The sequence below is a fragment of the Thalassophryne amazonica genome, chromosome 20 (assembly GCF_902500255.1).
Source record: "Thalassophryne amazonica chromosome 20, fThaAma1.1, whole genome shotgun sequence".
NCBI classification, from domain to species: Eukaryota; Metazoa; Chordata; class Actinopteri; order Batrachoidiformes; family Batrachoididae; genus Thalassophryne; species Thalassophryne amazonica.
Genome location: NC_047122.1, coordinates 48,881,133 through 48,905,843, shown reverse-complemented (window position 1 = coordinate 48,905,843; position 24,711 = coordinate 48,881,133). Strand labels below are relative to the sequence as shown.

Sequence of the window (24,711 nt, the reverse complement as noted above, 5' to 3'; positions counted from 1 at the left end):
GGCAAGCCACTGTGCTTCTACAAATATTTAAAAGGGTGTGAGACAGAGGGGGAGGGCAACATCTATGAATACCAAAATGCAGACACAGTTACAACACAAAGTGAGCTTGGCACCGCTTTAAAAACTAGGTCAGAGAAACAGATTGTGTCAGATGTTTAAAAAGCCATTTGTATTTCTGAATCTATTTCAGAGGAGAAGATCTAAAGCAGCTGCCAGCACCTCAGTTTGTTAACAAAAAAGTGAATGTGTCAAAAATCAAGCACACGTTTCAAAGCTGAGCATGTGAATTTTCCAGGACAAATATAATTATCTGCTGATATAATAGAAATAACCATTTCAACAGATACATTAGTTAAAAAACAAGCTCCATTGCGCCCTTTCAAAGAGTGATTAACAGGAGAATTGAATCATTCTGCACCTTCTTTCTTCATCTTCACATTTTTGAAGATGGCGTGTACCCTCCAGGTCTTGGCAAACATGGCACCAAAAGCCGTTGTATACCCAACAATGAGGATCCATGTCCGAACCTGGAGGAAGAAGAGGAAGCGTTTTATTGGGCTGAAAAACAACATCGGATGTTTCCTCAAGCAGCTCGCTCAAAAACAAACGAGATCAAAAGCGTACAGAGAGCACGCAATGCCATATTTAATCCATATTGACTCCAAGCTGTGTGACCTTTGAAGCTCAGTTAAGGTGAACAGTCATGTGATCAATATAAAGACATCAAAGGCATGACTGATGTTAGTATTTAACAGTAACCACAGGTGTATCTTTGACCACTTCCTTGACGTAGCCATTTTAAATATCCCCTATATGTAAGCAATCACCCAAACTTTAAAAGCTGCTGGTGACCTTGACTTTAACATTTCTTTTTCCTCAAAATCAAATCAGTTTGTTCCTGGTAGCCCATCAGTCATTTTAGCGACTTTGGTCCAAAGTGGATTAAAAGTCTTTGAGTTTTTATTTTCTTTGTACATCAAATGATGGATGGAAACACAGGACCAAAAACAATAACCCCATATGCCTAAACACCACATTAGCAGCACGGTGGCTTAGCGGTTAGCACTGTTGCCTCACAGCAAGAAGGACATGGGAGCGATTCCCACCTGTGGCTTTTCTGTGTGGAGTTGGCATGTTCTCCCCGTGTTTGCGTGGGTTTCCTCCCACATTTAAAGACATGCAGGTTAGGTGAATTGTAAACGTTAAAATTGTCCAGGTATCCCTTGCAAAAGATCTTGATCTAAAGGGGATTAACCTGGTTAAATTAAATTAAATTAGCCATGTATTAACATAGGGCAATGTCACCTTGACCTCTGACCTTGATTGTTAACAATTTTAACCAAAATCAAATCACCTCTTCCCATCCATGGTTGCAAACAGGCATTCCTAAAGAAGGATTCTGGCTAATTACAATTCCAGAAAGTATTCACAGCACTTCACTTTTTCCACATTTTGTTATGTCACAGTCTTATTCCAAAATGTAGTAAATTTATTTTTGCCCTCAAAATTCTTCTCACAACACCCCATAATGACAACATGAAAAAATATTTTGAAATTATTATAAATGACATAAGTATTCACAACCTTTTCTCAGTACTTTGTTGGTGGACCTTTGGCAGCAATTACAGCCTCAAGTCTTCTTGAATATCCTCCTGACTACGAGGACATATGTACGACAGATCTTGTATATATATATACATACGAGATCTGTCAATAAAGTGGCTTGTGCCGCGTCGTCGCAGCTCGGAGCGCGGTGCGCCGAGCGTCCTTAAGGGGTCCTTAAAGCTGTACTAACAGACCTTATTCTCTGTGAAGCCCGTAAAATTTTCACCGAAAGCCAGATAAATTTTTCGAATTGGTTTCCAGGTGCCAGTCCTCTAACAGCTTTTGAATAAATTCTGATGGAAAAAAAAGTTCTTTTCATTCCGCCATTTCCAGACAATGAAAATCCGACGAGGGGGTGGGACCACTCCTTCCCAAGGCGTGCTCACAGGCAATGACCTCACGACAGGCGTGGAAAAACTCACGCATGCGCACGAGGGTTTCAAGCATGTCTGACGTAAAAACATATGAATCAAATCCATATAGTTTTTGAAAAAATAAAAAGGACCGTACTTTATTGACAGACCTCGTATGTGTGTGTGTGTGTGTGGTGTGTGTGTGTGTGTGTGTGGTGTGTGTGGTGTGTGGTGTGTGTGTGTGGTGTGTGTGACAGTAATAAGGAAAAACTCTCGGCTATTTTTGAGGAAGAAACCTCAAGCAGACCAATCTCAGAAGGGTGACCAACTGCTTAGCCCATACGATTCCACAGAACAGGTGCACTGTCCTGTGTCTGTTCCAATATCATGAGAAACAGACCGTTGCAGTGCTTTGCAGATGTTTTCTTAAACCTTAGAATTGGAGTAGAATCTGAATATAACTTATCAAATCCTTTTATAGCGACAGAGCATGTGGGGGCTCAATGAGAATGTGTTTGGCTGCCTCATACAGTGTTTGTTTTGTTGGATGCATGTGTGTTTACACTTTTTACACGTGTCTATGTTCAGATGCTCTTTACTGCTGCATGAAGCAAGAAACACATTCAGGGGCTGACAAACTGTGTAGAAACATGTCTGTTCTGACCTTCACACATTTATCCAGGTGCTGGAAGAAGTCCAAAATGTGCTCTGCAGATCTACCTGTAACATCAGCAGCAGACATGTGTGTATGTATGTTATGTGTCTGTGTGTTGTGTCTGGGAGGTATCTCAGTGGAAACCACTTATCACTGCAATCAAAACTCTAATTAGTCCAGCATCTACATAGTCACACTTTAATACTACCGGGGTGGGGGGGTGCATCAATGTGTTATGTGCTCGCTCAACACCAGGAGAGAAAAAGAGAGAGAGAGAGACAAAACAATGTTCACCATCCTGTTGACACATGTATGTTTTATTTCATATACACCACTAACTAGACAGGACACACGAGCAGCTGCAAGCCCACCACTGTGGCGCTGCACCATCAGTGAGGGAAGTATATTCTGCTTCATTTATTGCAACTTATGACGCTCTATTCATGTCCAACAGTAACTACAGCCATATCTGGCACCATTTAATCACTATAAACAATCAAAGACCGAATGACCTTGATTGTGAGCTTCAGGTCACTCAAGATCAAAGGCAATGGCATATTTGGAAACCTTGTGTATGACATCCTATCTATGTGTAATACTAATCATCGACCTGTCTGGCACACTTTAGTAGGTATAAATGATCAAAATATGACTAACCTTGATTGTGAGCTTCAAGGTCACTCAAGATCAAAGGCAATGGCATATTTGGAAACCTCATGTATGATGTCCTATCTATGTGTAATACTAATCATTGACCTATGTGGCACAGTTGAGTAGCTATAAATGATCAAAATATGAGTGACCTTGAAGCTCACAATCAAGGTCACTCATATTCAAAGATCAAAGACAATGGCATATTTGGAAACTTTGTGTATGATGTCCTATCTATGTGTAATACTAATCATCGACCTATCTGGCAGACTTTAGTAGGTATAAATGATCAAAATATGACTGACCTTGATTGTAAGATTCAAGGTCACTCAAGATCAAAGGCAATGGCATATTTGGAAACCTCGTGTATGACGTCCTATCTATGTGTAATACTAATCATTGACCTATGTGGCACAGTTGAGTAGCTATAAATGATCAAAATATGAGTGACCTTGATTGTGAGCTTCAAGGTCACTCATATTCAAAGATCATGTTGTGTGTTGGGGGGTTTGGCTGGACATTTTGGTGGTGTTTTCTTTTCTTTGCTCTCCAGGTGGTATGCAAACTGTTTTTTGTCTGTGGAGACAGTGCTGGCAGAAGAGTCCTTCACCCTCATCAGCACTATTGACTGCACCTGTGGATGATGCTCACGTGTAAACTTAAAGACTTTCAGCTGAAGCAGATAATGAGATGGCGTTCTGCATTTAAGCCATGAGTGGTTCAAGCAGAATTGCCGGGAACTCGACCTTGTGACGTTCGTTTGTGAGACGCTGAGGACCGCGCCAGGGTTTGACACATCGTGCCTGTGAAGGAGGACGGGTGAGGGACACATGCTGTCAGCACACATCAGAGGTGATTATTGTCTGAATGATCGTTGATAGTAATTTGGCATTTTGTTACGCAGTATATTTGAACATTGATGAGAATTGTGCAGTTTGCTTCTCACTGCCGTGGCGTACGGACTGATGATCCTCCACCTGTTGTGAGAAGCTGCTCATTTACATAAAGCTTAAATTCAGACCTGAATGTGTTGCTGATAGTGTGTGCCTCTGAAAGATATTTGCTGTAGCTCTGTTGACTTATCTCACCTTTTCCATCCTTCACAGAGTCAGTTTGTCGTGTCCACCTGGGGGGTGTTTGGCGGTGAATCTGAGTCCAGAAGGGCCGAGGCTTCACCTCGCCAGACAAACGCACATTTATGTTGTACACAATTATTGCACAAAAGGGAAATAAATTTGTTTTGTTTTTGGAACCGCTTTCTGGTTATTTTAGCGCTGGGTTCAGTCAGATGCTGGTCGCGCTCCTCAACTCGTGTCTGCACATAACAGATCAAAGACAATGGCATATTTGGAAACCTTGCGTATGACGTCCTATCTATGTGTAATACTAATCATCAATCTATCTGGTATCATTTAGTGGCTATAAATGATTAAAAATATGAGTGACCTTGATGACATCAGGTTTGAAAGCCCACATATTAGTTCCTATCCATTTTCATCTTAACCATGGGTCTATCGTTTCTGATTCATGGATTATCAGCATGTGAAAACTTCTCCTATCAGCAGTATTTGCATTGACCTTGTGTTTGTGACCTTGACCTTTGACCCTGAAAAGTCTGTCAGTAAAATCCTCTGGGCAGAAACATCTTATTGTATTGCTAGTATATTTGTTGTCTTGTGGCTATTTGCAACATGTCTGCGATTTTGCATGTTTTGTGTGAATTGGCAACAGACACATCAAATTAACAATGGAACTACCAGAGTGGTGCCAAATAGTACTTCTTCCTTTCATGACCAAGGTGGTGCCAAATGGCACTGCTGGGGTAATTTACAACTCCTTAGGGCACGTTTTCTTATGTACTTGTTCTTGTGTTTCATATGTAAGTGCAGCCATTAGATCGGAATGTGGCAGTACCAGAGTGAAAAGGTGGCCTAATGAGTTGTAAATTACCCCAGCAGTGCCATCTGGCACCCTCTGGTTAGAATAGGAGGTGGGAGAAAAGGTTGGATTTTTGAGTGTTAATCCTGTACATCTGCAGGTTTATTTGCTTGTGGACATGGGCCGGACTGGGTCATTTCATATTGGTTTGCTCTTGACTGGTCAGTAGACGTAGGTCTTACTACTACCATCACATCAACGACCAAACGACCACTGCACATAAATGGGAAGTGGAAAGGGAGGGGCCAGGAGCAAAAAGGTTGGGAACCACTGATTTACTGTATGTTTACCCAAATAAATGCACTTGATCTGCAAGAGAACTTACAGTGCAGAGAGTCTCAAACTCTTTGTCAGAGACAAAACCTCCATCCAGGCCAAACAGGAAGATTGAGGCATAGGACAGCATACCTCCTAGGATGATCAGGTTGTTCATGTAGGGACTAGACATCTTGATTAATCTAGAAGAGAAGAAAAGAGAATTAGAACAGTAATAGAAACTCAGTCGCGGAGTGGAATGTGAGATAATAACGCACGTGGAGACAGTTAAAGGAAAATCATTATTCTCCTGCTTTATCATTTTGATCCCACTCACACTCCTCGTATTCTTCCTGCTCATTATTCATCCCACTCGTCCTCTTGTCTTAGCAGTAACCCTTCATTTACTTATCTCCCTGCAACATATGTCCAAGTGCCTTTCTTTAGCTGGATTTAGTTTGCACCAAAACCCCACAGTGTGTCCTCCCACCCTGAAACGTGCACCCGATCAGTGACGGCTCACCGATGGTTGCGGTTCTTGATGTTGAAGAACAAAAAGGCACTGGCCATGACCATGCCCAGCACAGTCATGGTGGACAGGATGCTGTAGAGGGGTACATTGATGTGGCGACGCTGCAGGCGCACAATTGTGCGATCTTTGGGGGGCTCGACACCTAGTGGGAACAGAAGGTGACACACGTACAATAATTTAAACAAGACAACGAGCTATGATCACGGTGAGTCCGCATCAGACAAACAAATACAACAGTCTGAATAACCTCAACCTGTTCTGGCAACAGTGGACTACTAGGTCATAATCTTCAACTTTGATGGCTTAAAAGCACCTTTTTCAAAACGTTTCCTTTTCGACCACAAAATAGCAACACTGCAGCAAACATCCAGTTATTTGAGGCCCATTTCCTGCTCTTCAGTTTCGTCTTGTTGAGTAGATGCATCGCTATACACCACAGTCCAGCTTTTGTGGTTACACCCTGCACTTTCTTATCTTTGGCTCTATTTTTCCTCCTGTCCGTATGTCAATCGATTGCAGCGGCATCGTCTTACACATCTCCACTCACTGTGGTCAGTTCTGTGGAAGCAAGCCTTTTAGATGGAGCTGTCACGGAATGGGACAGATGTGGGGCAAGGCTGAGAAAGTGGAGAAGGGTTTGGAGGGTCAGTTTGGATGGACTAGACAGAGATATCGAACAAATTACAAACACACGCAAACATGGGACAGGTGCAAAACAGACGGGTGAGTAAGTGAGCTGAGAGAGGGACATTTGGAGTGGAAGCGGGTAAAGCGGGAAGTGCTACATGAGTGTTGGAGGGTGTTTAGGCATGAGGGAGTAAGTCAGTCCTTGTCAAATAGTGGGGGGGGGGGGGGGGGGGGGGGTGTGACCGCGGGGAACATGCTTTTTTCCCCCGTACTAGAAAAAAGTGTAATTGCACATCCACTACAGGAAAGACCGGTGTGTCTTAAAATTTTGGCAGCGGACAGCATGTAGCCAAATAAATTAAGGCGTCACTTAAAGACATTACACCCCAGTCACACCAAAAAGCCACATGAGTTTTTTTCATCGAAAAATGTGCCGAATATTGCCAGCAATCATCCCGCTTTGTAAAAGCTGCTTCAGTAAACCAGCGAGCACCGTTAGCATCATAGCACCATAGCACAGGAGCAGAGCAGCAGTAGACATGGTCTCTGTCATGCCGAATGATGCAAATGCTGCAAAAATAAAAACTAATAAAAAATTTTAAAAAAAATAAAAAAAAAAAAAAAACATAAAAAATCAGCACAAATTATTTTATTCATTTTTGTTTTGGCTGCTAAATTGTTTTATATACGAGTATTGTGCTCCTGAGTAAGTGTTCTGATCAATTTGAATTTATTATTTATTGATTTCATTTAATTTTGTTTTTCAGTATGAAATGGCAGTCAGTCAAAAAATGTTATAGTTTAAGGATTAATTTTTTTTTTCATTTCAAGTGATGCAAATTTTTTTCTGTTACAGACTAAAAACACTGTTAATAAAGTTATTCTTTGCTGAAAGTTGATCTAAAGCTTTTCTTTTTTGTTTCTTTAATGACAATAATGATACAATGTTATGCAGAGGTGTAGTTATAATAACTGTATGGACAAATGATACTATTTATAGTCACGGCAGAGAGTGGGGGGTGCGCGAAATGTTTTCTTCTTACTGGGCGGGGGGGGGGGGGGGGGGGGGACAGAAAATAATTGAGAATCACTGGAGTAAGTGAACATGAGAAGAGAGTCTCAGCTCACACACAATGAATGTACATGCATACAGTATGTGTCCGACCTTCTTCGTACCTTGAAACCTGATGGAGTTGTTGATGAGGTCCAGCTCATCGGCGATTGCGTTGTACTCCCCCACCTTTACCTCCCGTCCCTCTGTTCAAAACACGCATATATAGATGTCCAATAAATATGGTGAAAGACATGTCAAAACAATTTACAAAGTCCTCAAATGGCAATTAAAGCTACTGTTGAGTGTTATGTGTCGGACGCAGCTCGGAGAACCGACCAGCGTTTGAAGGACCCAGTATGAAATAAGCAGAGCACGGTTCAAAGGATAACTGAATTTAATACATAACAGTGATAATATAATAATAAAAAGGTGCGGCCTGGCGTGGTGCGCTCCCAGCAGCGCTAACGGTCCGGAGCCAGAAGCTGTTTCGGACCCAAGGACCCCGCCGACACCCCCCAGGTGGCCGCAACAACCGAGTCTGTGAAAGAAGGAACCATTATGTGAGTCCACACTCTACACACAGAACACTTAAAGGTGTACAAACAGCAAACACTTCCTGGCTTGATTACTGATCAGCTTCCCAACCTGCAGGCATGGAACATCCCGTTCACAAAACTCCACTGCAGTGGAAGCTGATACATGACTAACAAACAGCTCAATACAATAAGGTGTGAGGGACACCACATTTACTGACTGTATAACTGTTAGTCACAAAATCTAACGTACCTCAGGAAGTGTGCTGACGAGCATGAGACCTCACCCCCTCCTCTTTCACAGACTGTGCATCAAACCTGGACGTTCTCAGCATCCGCTGCTGATGAGATGACTCCCGAGACGACGATCTCACCCGTCTGGTCACAAGGTCGAGTCTCTGGCAAATACACACTGTGCACTCCAGTCTTAAATGCCAACATGTTCCAATCCATCCAGATGCACTACAGCTGTGAGTCCTGACGAGTCGCAGGTGATCAGGGTGAGGTCCTGACAGCCTCAGCAACACAGCCACTCAGTCCCAAACGCAAGCCACCTGCGAGGAAAACCAAAAAACAGAAACAAACCGGCAGCCAGGCCCCCCCAGCCATATAACAGTTGAGTACTTAAAAAACTCTCAAATAGTGCAACACATCTACCATACAAGTTTGACGTGATAATGCAGATGAATTCTTTATGACTTAATGAAGCAGTAAGATGTGGTTTTTGATCACTTCTGTCCAAATTTGACCCACTTTATCCTTCCACTATGCTTTACCTGTATTGGCTGCAAACAGTAAGAGTTAACCAGTTATGTCCTCCAATATGATCTTAAACGAGACATTCCAAATAAGTCTGACCTTTCAAGGTCACCCAAGGTCAAAAGTCATGTGGTAAACAGACAGGTGACATATGCCTTCATGCTATATTAAAAGTGTATCTTTAGCCATTTTCTCAAACTAGCCTTTCCAGGTATATCCGCTAAACCAGAGGTTCCCCAACTGGCTCCTCATGAACCCCTTAAACTGCACATTTTCCCTCTTTCCCTGCTCTGCTAAAAATTGATGAGCTCATTCTGGTGTCTATTAGCTCTTCCTTGGCTGAACACACCTGAATGAGCTAATTAGCTTTAGGCAGAACAGCAGAATCCTCAGGACTGGGATTGGGAACCATTCCCTATACCAATCAGCCACCTGTTGACTGGCTGAACACACCTGACTGAGTTGATATGATCTGAGTATATAATAGACAAATGAAAAATGTACAGTATTTTAGATTCCAAGCACCAGGATTGGGAAACACTGCCCTATACATCTGCAAGTAATAGGCCAAAAGCTTGACCTTAGCTTGCAACTTTAACCTTTTACTGATTTTTCTCAGAAATCAACCACATGAGTTCTTGGCTGACCCTCAAACATTCCACAAAGTTTGGTCCCAATCAGATCAAAACACATGGACAGACACAGGATCAAAATCAATATCCCCCATACTGCATATTTGACCCCACAAGGGTACATGGCTCAGCATTTTCCTTTCGGCGTCGCAATGAGATATTTTCTCCTTGACTCTCGACAAAGTCCTATAAAATCTCTGTGGTAACCTGCTGAATTATGCAATGGGAAGGACATGACAGAAAGTGGCTTAGAGTTTATAAAAGGTAGCACCAGTGATCATTATTCAGTGAAAAACCAACAGAGGCTACTTCAAGTAAACATTTAAATTTAATTCAAATAGTAAGTGGACAGATTGAAGTATCCCGGCTTTCAGCAGTATAGTTTGCCACAGCTGTGCAACCTCATACAGAGTTTTAAATCACTGTGAGAGTATCCAAAATCATTAGCAATGCAATAAAAAGTCCACAATGTAGCATTTCTCCACTTTTAAGCTACTTGGTAATATTATCTTTTAAGATGCAGCTGAACGTGGCCAGTAAAGGGTCGTTCTGTTTAATACACTTTGAGTTAGCATTTTATCTTACGGCAAAGAAGCATAAAATGCAACAGAGAAGAAGAGATGCTTGGAAATCAAATGAAATATAGTAGAAACGGTCCTTGAAGAGTGGACCAGCTATTTACCCTCGCACGAATCTCAATCTGAAACTACATGTTCCCAAATCACAATCTACATGTGATTGTATGGGAGTCCACTGCTAGGAGGTGTATCCACATCATCTGCATTTCATCAGACCTGTTTCCAGTGGGAGCTGAACTCCACCAGGCCTGCCACTTGTCATCAATCTTGATTGTCATTTTCATGAACAGGATTTCAAAGCACAGTCAAGGACTGCAGGGTGCCCAGTTTGGTCATGTCAGAATTGCATCTCAAATTTTTGCAGATTATATGGCTCTGTTGGCATCATTAGACCTCTGATAGTCACCAGAAGGCAGAGTGAAGCAAATGGGATAAAGATCAGCAACTCCAAATCTGAGACCATGGACCTCTGTCAGAAAAGGGTGTATTGTCCCCTCTAGGTCAGGGGAAGGTTATTGCCTCAAACGGAGGAGTTCAAGTATTTGGGTTATCTTATTTATGAGTGGAGGTACGATGAAGCACGAGATTCATAGATGGATAGATCAGTCCGTAAGTAAGAGATGAGCCAGAAAACAAATATCTCACATACCAGTCGATTCACAATATCCTCACCTATGGTCATGAGCTTTGGTCAGTGACCAAAAGAAACAGATCATGGATACAAGGGCTTACAGTCAGGGACAGCGTGAGAAGTTTGAATATCAGAGGGGACTCGGAATAGAGCCGCTGTTTCTTTGTATCGCAAAAAGGCAGCTGAGGTGGTTTGGACAGCTAGTGAGAATGTCACCTGATCATCTTCCTCGGGAGGTCTTCAAGGCATGCCCAACTGGGAGGAGGCCCCCAGGGAAGAATCAGGACACACTGGAGGGATTACATCTCCCAGATGACTTGGGAATGTCTTGGAGGTCCCCAGGAAGAGTTAGAGGGCCTGTCTGAGGATAGGGACATGTCTGCTGAGCTGCTTAATCTGATGCCACCATGACCCAGACGTGGATAAACGTAAACGTAATTTCTCCACTGTGAGATCAATAAAGGATTCAAGGATTCAAAAGAATTTTATTGTCATATGCACAAAAGAACATGTTCCCTGCACAATGAAATGTGTCTACTACATTTAACCCATCCTAATTGCCAGTAGGAGCAGAAGTCGCCATTAGGCGCCCAGGGACCAGCTCCAGATGTATATCCCTGCCTTGGTCAACAGCAGGGCTGAGCAAACCAAGACCGACCCATAACAAAAGACACACAACACACATAGGCCGGCCCGGTACATAAACACTTATTAGAAAAAAAAAATATGTGTATCTAATCTAATCTAATCTAATCTAATAAAATGAAGAAAATGAAAGAAAGAATATAGTAGGGGAGGCGGTGGTCTAAGGGTTAAAGGAGTGGTGTTGAGACCAGAAGATCTTTGATTCAAATCTCCATGAAATCGGAAAATCACTAAGAGCAACTGGGCAAGAGCCTTCATTGCAAAGGTGCTCCTAATGAGCAGCAAAGCACCCTACATCACAGCAAGCTGGTATGAGGTTGTGCGACATTATTGTAATGCACTTTGAGCATGTTTCAGATGGAAAAGTGTCATAGAAATGCAGTTCCACTGACTGGGAGAAACAACAAATAATAGATTTATTCTTGTTCATTTCTACTGCCTTGTACGATGACTTAAGATTCTTGTGGGCGTCATCAATGAATGATGAGGTGAGCTTGTAAATATCACTGTTTCTCTGCAGGGCTGTTTCACAATTTGGTGTTTTCTTCTGTACAAAATGATGGATCCTTCAGGTGTAATGATCAAAGAAGAATTACCTTCCTAGACGAAACTGACCGCTCATAAAATTACTCCCACCCATGAGGTAGAAGAGTGAAAGGATTATTCAGATTTTTCTTACATAAGCAATACCAGAAATGTGCAGTAGACTGTGTTGAAGTGTGTTCGACTCTCTTTTAGATCATCCCTCTTATCAATCTTTCAAGGAGAGTTGAACTCTCCAGCACTGTCCTTCAGCAGAAAAATGACAGATGACATCTGTTGTTGAAACATCACAGGCTAACGGACGTCTCCTTTACTGCTGGCGAATCAGCTTATTCGATCTTTAATTGAAGCATGAAAGCATCAGCCAACATTACAACACATGCGTTTTTAGTGCAACACAGTTAATGTAAGCAAAAAAAAACAAAACAAAACAGTGGTTGTATTGTTGTAAAACTCTCAGTGCTGAATGGGGAGTCGACAGCTGTGCCTCGCTTGACTGGATCTTTTATTAGGATCTACGTATAGCAAACCCTGAGGTTTAATTTCTGTCCTACCTTAGGACACAGATTTGAAAACATAGTACAGAGAGAGACTGTGATCAGTAACTCTAGTGCTGAGATTTTATCCCCAAAAGAGACGGAAAAAGCCTGAAATACACCAGATGGATTGCATGTACGTGGCAGCTGCAGAGCGTGTTGATTTTTATTTCGGTACCTGTATTAACAGGTTACAGCTTGCACGCTGGCTGCATGAGGAACGCCTCCCAGAAACTTCCCACACATCTCACATCGTGACTGCCACACTCCAATCGTGAGTTGGTCCAGCATCTATTTTTGTTGTTGTTGTTTGGTTTACAACTATTTCAACAATTGAAAAAAGTCATGTGACTGCTTTTTGGTTACAAGAAGTCAGTTTTGTAGTTTTTATTTCTTCAAACACTCCACAGTGAAAATCATAAAGGGCTTTATGGTGCATAGAATTATAAAGACATTATTAAAAGGAAAAGCTGTTGGTTCAGATGGTAAATGCAGTGTATATATATATATATATATAGTACTTTTCAGAATAATAGTAGTGCTATGTGACTAAAAAGAAAAAAGATTAATCCAGTTTTGTTGTGTGTGGGCCACCAGAAGAGGAGGTACTGCTGGACCACCACCAGTGGGCGCCCTGCCTGAAGTGCGGGCTTCAGGCACGAGAGGGCGCTGCCACCACAGACACAGCCGGGGGTGACAGCTGTCACTCATTATCTCTTGACAGCTGTCACCTTTGTGGATTGACTGTAATCATATTCTGAGATTGTCTGTATGTTCGTTGTGCTCCTTCACAACATTAAATTGTTCATTTTTGGCTCATCTATTGACCGTTCATTTGCGCCCCCTGTTGTGGGTCCGTGTCACTACACTTTCACAACAGGATATCTCGGCCAGCGTCATGGACTCCGAGGGGCGTCACCCGGCTGTTGAACGACCAATGGGAGAGCAGGGAGCGCAGGCGTCTGCAGGAGGCGTGATTGGTGAGCTGCAGCACATTCTCACCGCCTTTACGGCTCGGTTGGATCAAATGACCGAGCAAAACATCCTCCTGAACCGCAGGGTGGAGGCTCTCTCCACGCAGGTGGCGGCGAGCGCTCAGGGCGCTGCTGCAGCTCCTCCTCCTGCCGACCCTGTGCAGGATATGAACGTTCCAGTGGTGGTTCAACAACCCCTCCCACCATCCCCTGAAGCATACATAAGCCCTCCTGAGCCGTACGGAGGTTGTGTGGAGACGTGCGCGGACTTTCTCATGCAGTGTTCGCTCGTCTTCGCACAACGTCCCGTCATGTACGCGTCAGATGCTAGTAAAATAGCTTATGTGATTGCTCTGCTTCGGGGTAAGGCACGCGCCTGGGCTACGGCGCTCTGGGAACAGAACTCACACTTGTTATCAGCATACACTGGGTTTGTGGGGGAGTTCAGAACAGTGTTTGATCACCCTAACAGAGGAGAGACTGCTTCAACAATGCTGCTGTCAATGCGACAGGGGTGCCGGTGTGCAGCCGAATATGCAGTCGACTTCCGCATCGCGGCTGCGAGGTCCGGCTGGAATAACGTTGCACTCCGCGCCGCCTTCATAAACGGACTGTCATTGGTCCTGAAGGAGCATCTGGTAGCTAAGGAGGAACCGCGGGATTTAGATGGACTTATCGATCTCGTTATACGGTTAGACAATCGGTTGGAGGAACGCCGTCGGGAGCGAGGCGAAGGACGTGGCCGGATACGCGCCGTCCCTCTCCCTTCCGGGTTCGAAAAGGGGCCGCCCTCCCCACGCTCCACAGCCGCAGCGCTCCGTGGGGCAACAGCTCCCCCTGCTGGCGTTGTTAGGGAAACGCACAGGGCCAAAATAAGGAGGCTGGTCCGCGGGGAGTGTTTTCTCTGCAGCTCAAAGGAGCACACACAGAAAAACTGCCCCAAATGGCCACAACAACAACCGCCCTCAGAGACTGGGCTAAGGGGGGGGTCAAAACATTCACGTGGGAAACACACACAGATTGCCACACGACTCCCAGTTACAATCCTGAGCGGGGATTTAACCCTTCAAGCCCCAGCACTGGTGGACACGGGGTCAGAAGGGAATTTGCTAGACAGCAGATGGGCAAGGGAGGTAGGGCTCCCTCTGGTGGCGCTTCCTTCACCATTGCAGGTGCGGGCACTAGATGGCACCCTCCTCCCTTTAATCACACACAAGACACAACCAGTAACTCTGGTGGTGTCTGGAAACCATCGGGAGGAGATTGAGTTTTTTGTAACTCCTTCTACCTCCCGTGTGATTTTGGGCTTCCCTTGGATGTTGAAGCACAATCCCCGGATTGATTGACCGTCTGGGGTGGTGGTTCAGTGGAGCGAAACCTGCCATCGGGTGTGTTTAGGATCCTCGGTTCCTCCCGGTTTACAGGCTAAGGAGGAGGTCAAAGTCCCGCCCAATCTGACGGCAGTGCCGGTTGAGTACCACGATCTTGCTGACGTCTTCAGCAAGGATCTGGCACTCACCCTTCCCCCGCACCGTCCGTACGATTGTGCCATTGATTTGGTTCCAGGCGCTGAGTTCCCGTCCAGCAGGCTGTACAACCTCTCATGACCTGAGCGCGAATCAATGGAGACCTACATCCGGGACTCATTAGCTGCCGGGCTGATCCGGAACTCCACCTCCCCGATGGGGGCAGGTTTCTTTTTTGTGGGCAAGAAAGATGGCGGACTCCGTCCATGCATTGATTACAGGGGGCTGAATGAGATTACGGTTCGCAACCGATACCTGTTGCCATTGTTGGATTCCGTGTTCACCCCCCTGCATGGAGCCAAAATCTTTACTAAGCTGGATCTTAGAAATGCGTATCACCTGGTTCGGATCCGGAAGGGAGACGAATGGAAGACGGCATTTAACACCCCGTTAGGTCACTTTGAGTACCTGGTCATGCCGTTCGGCCTCACCAACGCCCCCGCAACGTTCCAAGCCTTGGTTAACGACGTCTTGCGGGACTTCCTGCACCGATTCGTCTTCGTATATCTGGACAATATTCTCATCTTTTCTCCGGATCCTGAGACCCATGTCCAGCATGTACGTCAGGTCCTGCAGCGGTTGTTAGAGAACCAACTGTTTGTGAAGGGCGAGAAGTGCGAGTTTCACCGCACGTCTTTGTCCTTCCTGGGGTTTATCATCTCCTCTAACTCCGTCGCCCCTGATCCGGCCAAGGTTGCGGCGGTGAGAGATTGGCCCCAACCAACAAGCCGTAGGAAGCTGCAACAGTTCCTCGGCTTCGCTAATTTCTATAGGAGGTTCATTAAGGGCTACAGTCAGGTAGTTAGCCCCCTGACAGCCCTGACCTCTCCAAAAGTCCCCTTCACCTGGTCGGATCGGTGCAAAGCCGCGTTCAAGGAGTTGAAACGACGGTTCTCTACTGCGCCAGTTTTGGTGCAGCCCGACCCTAGCCGCCAAAGGAACACCTCCGTTTCAGCGTGTAGGAGGACAAGTTTGGACATGTCCAGCTCTCCAGAATTTCACTGATACTTACTGGACTGGTAAGCAGTGAAAGCCGAGATAGACATGTCCAAACTTGTCCTCTGACACACCGAAACGGAGGTGTTCCTTTGTCTCGCTTCCAAAGCGAATCGGTTGTGACGCGCGAAGCCTCCGCGCGGCTTTCCATGACAAAATCTCTTGTTAAAAGTGAAATCTGCCGAAAAATGGCTGATATCCAGCTCTTGTGATAACCAGAGAAAGAGCACACGACGGTCCAGCTCCACAGAGCCATCAGCTCAGAAATGGTCCGGTGGCTTGTGCCGTGTCGTCGCAGCTCGGAGCGCGGCACGCTGAGCATCTTTAAAGGGGTCCTTAAAGCTGTACTAACAGTCCTTATTCTCTGTGAAGCCCGTAAAATTTTCACCGAAAGCCAGATAAATTTTTCGAATAGTTTCCAGGTGCCAGTCTCTAACAGCTTCTAAAGAAATTCTGATGGAAAAAAACCCAAATCATTCCGCCATTTCCAGACAATGAAAATCCAACGACGGGGCGGGACCACTCCGCGTGACCACACACAAGGCGTGCTCACAGGCGAATGACGTCACCGACAGGCGTGGAAAAACTCACGCATGCGCACAATTGGGTTCAAGCAAATCCATATAGTTAAAAAAAAATAAAAAGGTACGATATTTTATGGACAGACCTCATATACTCTCAGTTTTAACCAATATTATTGGCAATCAAACACCGGTATTTTCATTTTAAATCATGCCTGGTCTCTGTGTTTGAATAGTAAGAACAGTGTCTTTCTCAAGAACACTTTGAAGCACTCTGACAATCCACCAATTCTGTGTCTCTGCTACGTTCTCAGACACACAGTCTGATGGTGGCAGCCAGCAGGATGGAGTGCCTCTGCAGTGTCAAAGATAAGATATGGAGGCAGAGAGGATTGAACAGCTGCATGGAGGATACTCCAGTGTGGGAAGCATCTTAGCTGAGAATCCCCTGTATTGAGATGCAACCTGTGGGTTCGTCTCCCTGTGAGCAGGTCCTGCTGGCTTAGAAACAATCTTAGAAGGAAGCCACGGGGGACAACATGCACCAGAGACACGTTTTTAGCATCATCCATAGGAGATCTCCACATCGTGGACATCAGCCACTGTGAACCACCTGAAGCTGACATTCACCAAATGATGTCAATCATGTATTCAGTCATGTCAGTTACTCTAGTAAAGAATCAGTGGAGTCAAGCATATTTGATGCTCTAAAATAAAATAAAAAAGAACAAATCCTACCCAGAATGATGCAATATCCATTGGCTTCAAGGGGGCAGTGTGTTTGCAGGATATGTAGAGCATTTAATATGTGCAATGTTTTATATACAACCAGGTCCATAAGTGTTTGGACAGTGACACGCTTTTTATGATATTGTCTCTGAACACCATCACAATGGAGCTCAAATGAAACAAACAACATGTACAGAATAACAAGGATTTTCATAAAAAAAAAAAAAGATTATGTGAAATTTCAGGTGCAGTTTGCACATTTACAAAAAAACTGTCATAGTCCAAATAGGTATGGACCTGACTGTACTTTGTGAGAACAACACATATGCCACAGACATTGGTGCTAAAGATTATGGCTGGTTGTAATTATTATTGTTGTGGTTGTTATTTTTATTTTGCAACAAGATATAATAAAAGACAGAGTAAAAAGCAAAGGCTTTCATCTTAAATATAAGTTAAAGTGAAAATGATAAGTATAAGTGCTGTAGACTGACTAATCATATTACCTTAATCACTCATAACTATTTTTATTAATGTAAAAATCTGGTGCTCTATCAAGGAAAAATTTTGTTTTAATGATGATCATGATTGTGATATTGATCTGCAGACAGAAAGATGGACAGAGAGACACTGCAAGGCATGGTTAACACATGAATTTAATAATAGTAATAATCATTTATTTATATAGCACTGTCGGAGAAAAAAATACTAAGTATTCTATGTGATAAAAAAAAAAAATCAAGATAATACTGGCCAAAGTAAAAATAAAAGCGAATTCCATGACATGTTTAAAAAGTTAAGACTGATTCACACTTACCTTGAAACTGGTTGAATTTTATTGTGCCCATTCTCTCTCCATTTCGAAACATTACCTGGCCCTGAAGAGAAGGAAAAAGTACAAATTAAAGAGGTTTTAAAAATTTAAGAAACTGGCAAAGGACAGAGAAAGAAGCAAGAAATTTGTGAAGGCTAGTCCATTCATTCAAAATTGTGTCATTTCACTCAATTTGTTGCTGTTAAACTAATGTTAATCTGTATGCAGAAGCGCTCTCTCTCTCTCTCTCTCTCTCTCTCTCTCTCACACACAGATCTCACTCCCTGCGTAACCAACAGAAGCAAACATTTCCCATGCTCTCTTTTTCTTCCTTGGATAAATTTGGGTAAAATCCTTTCTGCTCTCTTGGGTTGGGGCCACACTTAAAACAAAATTATGTTTTTTTTTTTCAGCTGTGCTGCATCAAAGTTCACAAGTTATGAAATCATTTGTTCTCATTTTATGCCCTTCTAATAAGGGAAAAATGTAAGTCCATTTTCTGTGGTTATACAAATAATGAACAATACTGAATGTTTTTTCATTCGTTCAATGGAACAAATATTTAATGGGTTGAAAGATGGTATGTTCCACCTTTCACCTCATGAAATACCATTGAACTCATAAACATTCTGTCAAGTCTAGTCGATGGATAATGCAGGATGCAAATTCAGGACTCAGACAAATGGCTCTGTATGTAAAAACAGTTTACTGAAGCAGTAAACGGGGTCCAGTACACAAAAAGGCAGTCTAACAAGAGCAACAGTACTAGGAACATCAGGTTTAAGCGTGGTCGAGGATACAAGCAGGTGGTCAAAACACATCTGAGGCAAGTAGGTTGAGAATACACAAACAGAGCTGGAGAGAAGGCACTAGGCGCATCAATCTGGCAAAGGACAAGGCAAACTGAGGAGCTATAATATACACCCAGGTGATGAGGCGCAAAGTGAGAGCAGGTGTGTGTGGAACGCACCAGAATGAGGGTGTGGCCAGAAAGGGAGACACCCACCACCAAGAACCAGGAGAGACAGACAAGAGCGATAGAGACAGATAAACCCAAACAGAAAAACCCAAGAGAATAAAAAACAGGAAAGCAACAAAACCAAAAAATCTAACCAAACGTACAAAACCAAACCAAAGCAAGAAAATAAAAACAGATAAAAACTCACATCCTGACATGTTCATTATCTGAATATTATCATGCTAACCAACTGGAGTGGATGGACTCATCCATCTATCTATTTATCTATCTATCTATGCATTCCTAGGCTTTGGAAGGACTAAGAATAAATCTGTAGTACAAAAGAAAAGCAGCTAAATTTATTCCCAGTCCTTCAGTGATACTGAGTATTGGCAGGCAAAGTCCAATCTTGTATGATTAAAAGATGCCAGAAATCAATCTGTTTATAGATATAAACAAAATTATCTCTGGACCAAATTCATCTGCTAATATCCTCAAAACAAACTTTTTTCCTGCTTAGCACCGCTACAAACCTGCAACCAGACTGCGTTTAAAATGCAATTTCCAAACTCAGTCTGACCTTTGACTATGGAAAAATGTGGAGTGCTGAGCCACGATTTTATGCTGCTTTTCAGTGGTCAGAATTCATTTCTGACTTAAGGAAAAAAAAAAGGTCTCCTTATCGGTCATACAACTACCTTAAAATGAAAAAGGAAACTCCACAGGAACCAGATAAGCAATTTCAAACCCAGGAGCATCTAGTAAACACAGATAAAGAAAACAAAAGCAATTTTTGTGCCAATATCATCACACGTGCCAATCAATCTGCCTTCTGACACTTTATCTCCCGTGTATTCCAGTTCTCCCCATCTAGTTCTATTTTTGCCTTCTGTCCATCTGTTTTGCTCGTTCTCCCACTTCATCTACTAAGACGGTTCAATTAATTCAGCCCACCATCTGCTTACACAGCCCTTTAATTACACATTTAACTGGGTTTACATATGATTGGCTGGCTAACAAATCAGGTGAATGTGAGCGTGAGAGCCAGACTGACAAAGAAAGAAAGACAGACAGACAGACAGACAGGAAGCATTTACATGCGCTGATTCAAAGACAGCTGACGGGGAAAATACAGTGAAGGAAGCAGGAGAAGAGACGAGATGCTCTGAAGCAGACGCACAAGATCCTCCCATCTGTTTGAATATCAGCCTTTGTGTGGCGCCTTTGATGTTTGAGAGTTCTTGCGCACGTGTCTGTGCACATAACGTGACACATGATGCTTTATGTACGCAAACATGCGCTGCTGATAATGCACGTGAGGATGCAGAGCAAGCTCCTTGTCCTGGGACATGGCATTGATCAGATCCACTGGTGACAATTTCCCACCGCATCTGACTCGTTGATGAAGTCCTTTTATGGTGCGCTCCCCTTTCCTGCAGTATGCACTGGAATTGTGCTTGAAGTGCACGATTATGTAGGACAGAGCGGTGTGCCCCATTTCGGCTCATTAGGCGATGAGATAACTGTGGTGTCCATACAGGGTCAAACAATGTGGGCAGGAAATAAGAGGAACTCAACTTGAACCCATAATGAGGAGGAGTGTGTGCATGTTTATAGAGTATGTGCACCATCCTGCTCTTGCTGTGCACGAGTCCTTGTTGGTGTTTACATCAGCAAAAGTAGAGCTATGACAAGCCTTAATGTAATGGTATGTGGTTATTATAACAGCCCCCAATTTGTTCTATCAAGTCTATACTCGCTTTGCAGGATAGTGTATTAAACAAATGCAAAAGCATCAAATCTGATGTGTCTGATTGGAAATAAAATGGCTCTACGTATTACACAAGGTAAATTAAATTCAGGCCAAAAATCAAAGAAGCTGCAAAAATGCTCTTGCTAGAACATTTCTTCTTACTTGCACGGCCTTCGTCCACCCCGCTGCGCTTTGATCAGCACCATACTCCATAATCAAGCTCTTGCACCACATAAAACACACTTGATTTTTTTTGTTGTTGTTGTTGTTCTTCCCCTAACTTGCTCAGAATGGCCAATTACATTTAAAACTACAAAGCACAGAGCACATACCTTAGTAAAGGCCACATATTTTCTGAAATGTATGTTCCAGATCAAATTGAACTTAAAGGTGCACGGCCACTGAACTTTTTAAGATTTAAGTCATAAAAAAATATATATATTTTTTTGGTACCACTATCATTTTATTTCTAAGCCTTTAAATAAGGGATTCGTTAATATGACAATGCCAAAATGATCAAATTTGTGCTGTCTGGAAAAACCGTAATAATTATTTCCCCTGAAGGGAAAAATTTGAAATGAACAAACAACCTTGAACTACTTATGCCAACGACCCATACAGTGTGTGGTGGCAACCACAGCCACATCATAGATCAAGCGGGTGCTTCCCCTGACTTGAGCAAGGAATGCTGGGAAGCACATGACAACAGCCAATCAGAGTAGAGAAAGGCATGGCAACATCAGCTGGCTGCTTGCTTGAACAAAATATCCCAGATAGCAGAAAATGCTCCAAAACAGTTTATTTCTGTATAAATCTAATATGTTTTGTAAAAGTTAGCTTGAAATAAACACTTCTAAATCTAAAAATGCTGTTTCTGAAAGCAGATAGTAACTCTAAAGTGGCTTACAAGACATCTTATGGATGCTAGCATGCACACCCTGTGTACTTGTATCATGTAAGGTCAGCGGTAACTTCCAGTAATTTCAAAACCTCATGCATGCGCACATGCTTTTTAAGTAAATACATTGCAACAGATTACAGGTTATCTCAAAGCAGTAAAAAAAAAAAAAAAAAAAAAAAATCTGCAACTTTCACTCCAGAAAATACAAAAATATTTCCCCGTGCGTCATAAGGTGATGCAAACGGACCGCCTAAGTAGTCACATAATGACACAAAGGGACACTGACCGAATGTCAAAATGTGACAAGTTTGGAGCGAGAATGTGTTGAACAAATGGACAAATGTCAGTGAAAACAGGTAAAAAAAAAAAAAAAAAATACATTTCTGCATTGTTGCCAACGATTGCTAAATATGATGATTTGGAAAGATGCAGACATACTGGTTGAGTACAACATAGTTTTGATTTTGTTTCTTTGACTGCAAATTTGCAAAGGCTGTTTGATTCTCAGCAGCTCTGCAGCAACCTGGTGATTTTTTTTTTTTTTTCTCTCTGAGATCTGTAATGGGCCTCATTCTGTCATTTTAAGCAAAGCTGGTATCAAGAAGATGTCTGACTCTATATTAAAGTTACAAGACTGCTGTTGGAGCAGAGCCTGTTATGAAGTCTCCTGTCGTCACGTGTGAATTGATATTATTCACTGTTATTATTGTGAGCCAGCTGCCGGCGTGTGAAGAGGACTCTGTAAGTGACTTTGGCATGGGAGATATCATCTCAGCGTTTTGACTCAGAGGGGTCACACTGCCCTGGTTTTCAAAGAACATTCAGACCTGTGTCACAGCGGTGCTCAGTGGAGCAATCGTCGTGTAAATGCATCTGTCTGAGGTGAGACAGTGGAGGTGTCCAGGTATCATTTCATCTGTGGAAGTGAGAAAGGTGCCGGTGACAGCGATGTTAGGGGGTGGCATGGGACGCTGGTGTGCAGGCGGCAGGTGTGACATCCTCTAGGTTTTGAGGTGGCGGTATTACACACTGGAATGCACATGAACAGATGTCAGAGACACCAGTCCCGACACGATGACTGCTGACCATAGGTAAACAAGTGCATAAACACACCTACACTACAGCTGGTCAGCTATTTGCACTCGATGCACTCTGGAAATGTCTCCTAGCGAGCGTCAGACTTCTCCTCTGTGGCCTCGACAGCAGCCACATCAATACCGCAGAGCTCTCAATGATCACTCGCCTTCTGCTGTGACTGCCACTGCTACTGATTCAGCAGCACAGTCGAGTTAAAACGGAGGAGGCTCGTTCCCAGTAGCGGCACACACCAGCGTGTCCATGCACGGTGCACACACACACACACACACACACACACACACACACACACACACACACACACACACACACACACACACACACACACAGCATGGAAACTAGAACATAAGGAAATGCAACATAGGCTCAAGATGGGGTACGATCAAGCATGCACGCGTAGCATTCAAACCAAAGATAAAACAGCTACATTTCCCGTTTTTCTGCAGCTTGTCTACGGGTTCATTTTATTGGAAACCAAGCTGAAGCGACTGCAGTTCACCAGTACATGGTTGTGTAACAGCTGCTTTTGATATCTGAATTCCAAAACAGCATGAATGATGCATACAGTGTGCATGGGAAATCGCCTTAATGTGTTTGTGTTTGCTGTGCGTGGGGAGAAGTGTCTATATGCTATATGTGTCTGTGCGCGATGCTTCTCATCTCAGTTCATGTAATCCCTTAAAAGAGAAAAACAGCAATAAAAAGGCTATGGATGACAAATCTTTTGAGACCAAAATGCATTAAATTATTTAGCAATGCGCCCATCTTCAAAGAACATAACTGCATGGCACGTGTACAATATTCATGATTTGTGCTTAGATTTGATTTTTTGCTCAGAGGATATTAGAATCACAGCCACAAAAAGTATTTCCTTATTTAACAACAACAACAAAAAAAGCAAAAACGTATTTTCTACAAACATATTTTCTACATACATTACAAAATGTGAAACATGTCCCTTTCGGGCTACTGTATGAACATCACTGCCTGTAGATATGAAGGACTCATTCTGACAGCTATATTCCATTTTGGCTAATAAACACACTAAGCGCTCATACTCTTTGGTTTCATACTAAACATTTAAAAAGTCATTAAAGGACCAGCTGTTGTTCTTAACAACCTTAACCACACAAAAACATTTTTAGCAATTAAGCTTCAGAGCGCTTAACTCATCATTGACAATGGCATCATAGAAATCCTGCTCTCCAAAACTATACTAAAAAGGACACATGGAAAACATGAAACGCGTATGAAACTACACTCAACAAAAATATAAACGCAACACTTTTGGTTTTGCTCCCATTTTGTATGAGATGAACTCAACGATCTAAAACTTTTTCCACATACACAATATCACCATTTCCCTCAAATACTGTTCACAAACCAGTCTAAATCTGTGATATTGAGCACTTCTCCTTTGCTGAGATAATCCATCCCACCTCACAGGTGTGCCATATCAAGATGCTGATTAGACACCATGATTAGTGCACAGGTGTGCCTTAGACTGCCCACAATAAAAGGCCACTCTGAAAGGTGCAGTTTTATCACACAGCACAATGCCACAGATGTCGCAAGATTTGAGGGAGCGTGCAATTGGCATGCTGACAGCAGGAATGTCAACCAGAACTGTTGCTCGTGTATTGAATGTTCATTTCTCTACCATAAGCCGTCTCCAAAGGCGTTTCAGAGAATTTGGCAGTACATCCAACCAGCCTCACAACCGCAGACCACGTGTAATCACACCAGCCCAGGACCTCCACATCCAGCATGTTCACCTCCAAGATCGTCTGAGACCAGCCACTCGGACAGCTGCTGGAACAATCGGTTTGCATAACCAAAGAATTTCTGCACAAACTGTCAGAAACTGTCTCAGGGAAGCTCATCTGCATGCTCGTCGTCCTCATCGGGGTCTTGACC

At 43.2% G+C, this 24,711-nt stretch overlaps 1 protein-coding gene across 1 annotated transcript in view; it reads right to left on the bottom strand.

Annotated features, from left to right (window-relative positions):
* The window catches only part of gabbr2 (gamma-aminobutyric acid (GABA) B receptor, 2), a 488,893-nt gene that overhangs the window by 159,976 nt on the left and 304,206 nt on the right, over window positions 1-24,711 (bottom strand). The window contains 4 exon segments of the mRNA XM_034160116.1: window positions 5,528-5,660; window positions 5,981-6,131; window positions 7,793-7,873; window positions 18,091-18,151. Of these exon segments, the coding sequence (XP_034016007.1) occupies window positions 5,528-5,660; window positions 5,981-6,131; window positions 7,793-7,873; window positions 18,091-18,151 (426 nt within the window).